Source organism: Staurois parvus, unplaced genomic scaffold (assembly GCF_062004578.1).
Source record: "Staurois parvus isolate SC_StPar_1 unplaced genomic scaffold, SC_StPar_1.0 ptg000037l, whole genome shotgun sequence".
NCBI lineage: Eukaryota > Metazoa > Chordata > Amphibia > Anura > Ranidae > Staurois > Staurois parvus.
In genome coordinates this window covers 236,398-238,326 of record NW_028317833.1, presented here as the reverse complement: position 1 = coordinate 238,326, position 1,929 = coordinate 236,398, and the positions used below count along the sequence as shown (strand labels likewise).

General features: G+C 39.5%; 1 protein-coding gene across 1 annotated transcript; it reads right to left on the bottom strand.

Annotated features, from left to right (window-relative positions):
• Window positions 1–773: 773 nt before the first annotated feature.
• On the bottom strand, window positions 774–1,706 carry LOC149470588 (uncharacterized). The gene has a single exon (XM_089662113.1). It carries the CDS (start codon window positions 1,696–1,698, stop codon window positions 970–972), a length of 729 nt encoding a protein of 242 aa, XP_089518239.1. The 5' UTR covers window positions 1,699–1,706; the 3' UTR covers window positions 774–969.
• Between the last annotated feature and the right edge of the window lie 223 nt (window positions 1,707–1,929).

Below are 1,929 nucleotides of genomic sequence, written 5' to 3'. Positions count from 1 at the left end.
TCACTTTTAGGTGATTTCTGAAAACCTATATCTTCAGGGAAGCCTATCCTGCCCTCAGCTAATAATGGAATCTTCTTCTCTTCCAACCAGTCCATCCCCCACCTTTAGTACCACTAGCCCCTCCCTCCTAGATTGTAAGCTCTGAGGAGCAGGACCCTCCTATCCCTCTTGTATTAAACTGTATGGTTACTGTATTGTCTCCCGTTATATTCTAAAGCGCTGAGCAAACTGTTGGCGCCATATAAATCCTATATAATAACAATAATAATAATATCAATGAGAGATGAAATGTGGAAAGAAGGCATTGATAATGGGAGAGGAGATGGAACATGTAATGGGAGGAATGGACAAGGTGGGCTTAGCTGGAGACCTCAAGCCTGGCTGATGATGAATCAATAGTCAGAAGAACCTGGAATGGACTCTCCTACTGAGGCTTCAGAGACTTGGTAAGATGACAATAGACCCCATCCTAGTCTCTGGTACTGAGGCAGTGTTGGTCATGTATTACCTCAGGATCCAGAAATGAAGAAAATGCTTGGAAACACAACTCAGTTGGTGTATCATGAAAATGCATTACATGTTCATTCAAGGCTCCATGATAAAGATGAGAATCATGAGGGAAGCTGTTCATGATTTATTGATGCTTATCTTAAAACAAATTGTCAAGCAATAAAATATTCAAATCCCTTCTAGTTGTGTATTGATGAACATAAGCACTAAACTCAGTTCATCCAATCATTACATTCCAGTTTGCTCAGATTTTAGTTTGTTTCTTTTAAAGTAGCATTTTATCTTTTCCCTTCTTCTCTAGCTTGTGGGATGACATTGGGGATGTGAAACTAACTTGTGACACCTGAAACTTATTTAATATTCCTTTTTTCCAGAATATAATCTATGCTGAAATTTGTGAATCCTCCGGTGATAGAATAGACCGGCATTAACTGAAAAAGTTTTGTCACATTGAGAGCATTAAAATGGCTTCTCTCCAGTGTGACTCCTCTGGTGTGCAATAAGATGTGACTTCCGTGTAAAAGCTTTATCACATTCAGAACACTGATATGGCTTCTCTCCAGTGTGAATCCTCTGGTGTGCGATAAGATCTGACTTCTGTGTAAAAGCTTTATCACATTCAGAACACTGATATGACTTCTCTCCAGTGTGAATCCTCTGGTGTGTGATAAGATGTGACTTCACTATAAAAGCTTTATCACATTCAGAACACTGATATGGCTTCTCTCCAGTGTGAATCCTCTGGTGTGTGAGAAGACATGACTTCTGAGTAAAAGCTTTATCACATTTAAAACACTGATATGACCTTTGTCCAGTGTGAAGCCTCTGGTGTGCGATAAGATGTGACTTCCGTGTAAAAGCTTTATCACATTCAGAACACTGATATGGCTTCTCTCCAGTGTGAATCCTCTGGTGTGCGATAAGATCTGACTTCTGTGTAAAAGCTTTATCACATCCAGAACACTGATATGGCTTCTCTCCAGTGTGAATCCTCTGGTGTCTATTAAGATATGACTTTGCTGTAAAAGCCTTATCACATTCATAACACTGATATGGCTTCTCTCCAGTGTGAACTCTTTGGTGTATTATAAGGTATGTCTTGCGTGTAAAAGTTTTGCCACATTCAGAACACTGATATGGCTTCTCTCCCTTGCAAGCCTTCTGGTGTGTGATATATTTTCTCTCCATTGTAAAATCTACAAACAAGTAGTTTGAAATGACTCCTCTTATGTATATTTGGGTTGGACGTTATTGTAAAGCCATTGTCACTTCCAGAACACTGAAATTACTTTTCTCCTGCTGGATCAATGTGGAAGAGGATCCAAACCATGACTTTTAGAACACAGATATGACTTGCATCCCGTGTGAATCCTCCAGTGAACTGCAGTAAAGACTTTCAGTCAATTAAGACATCCATGT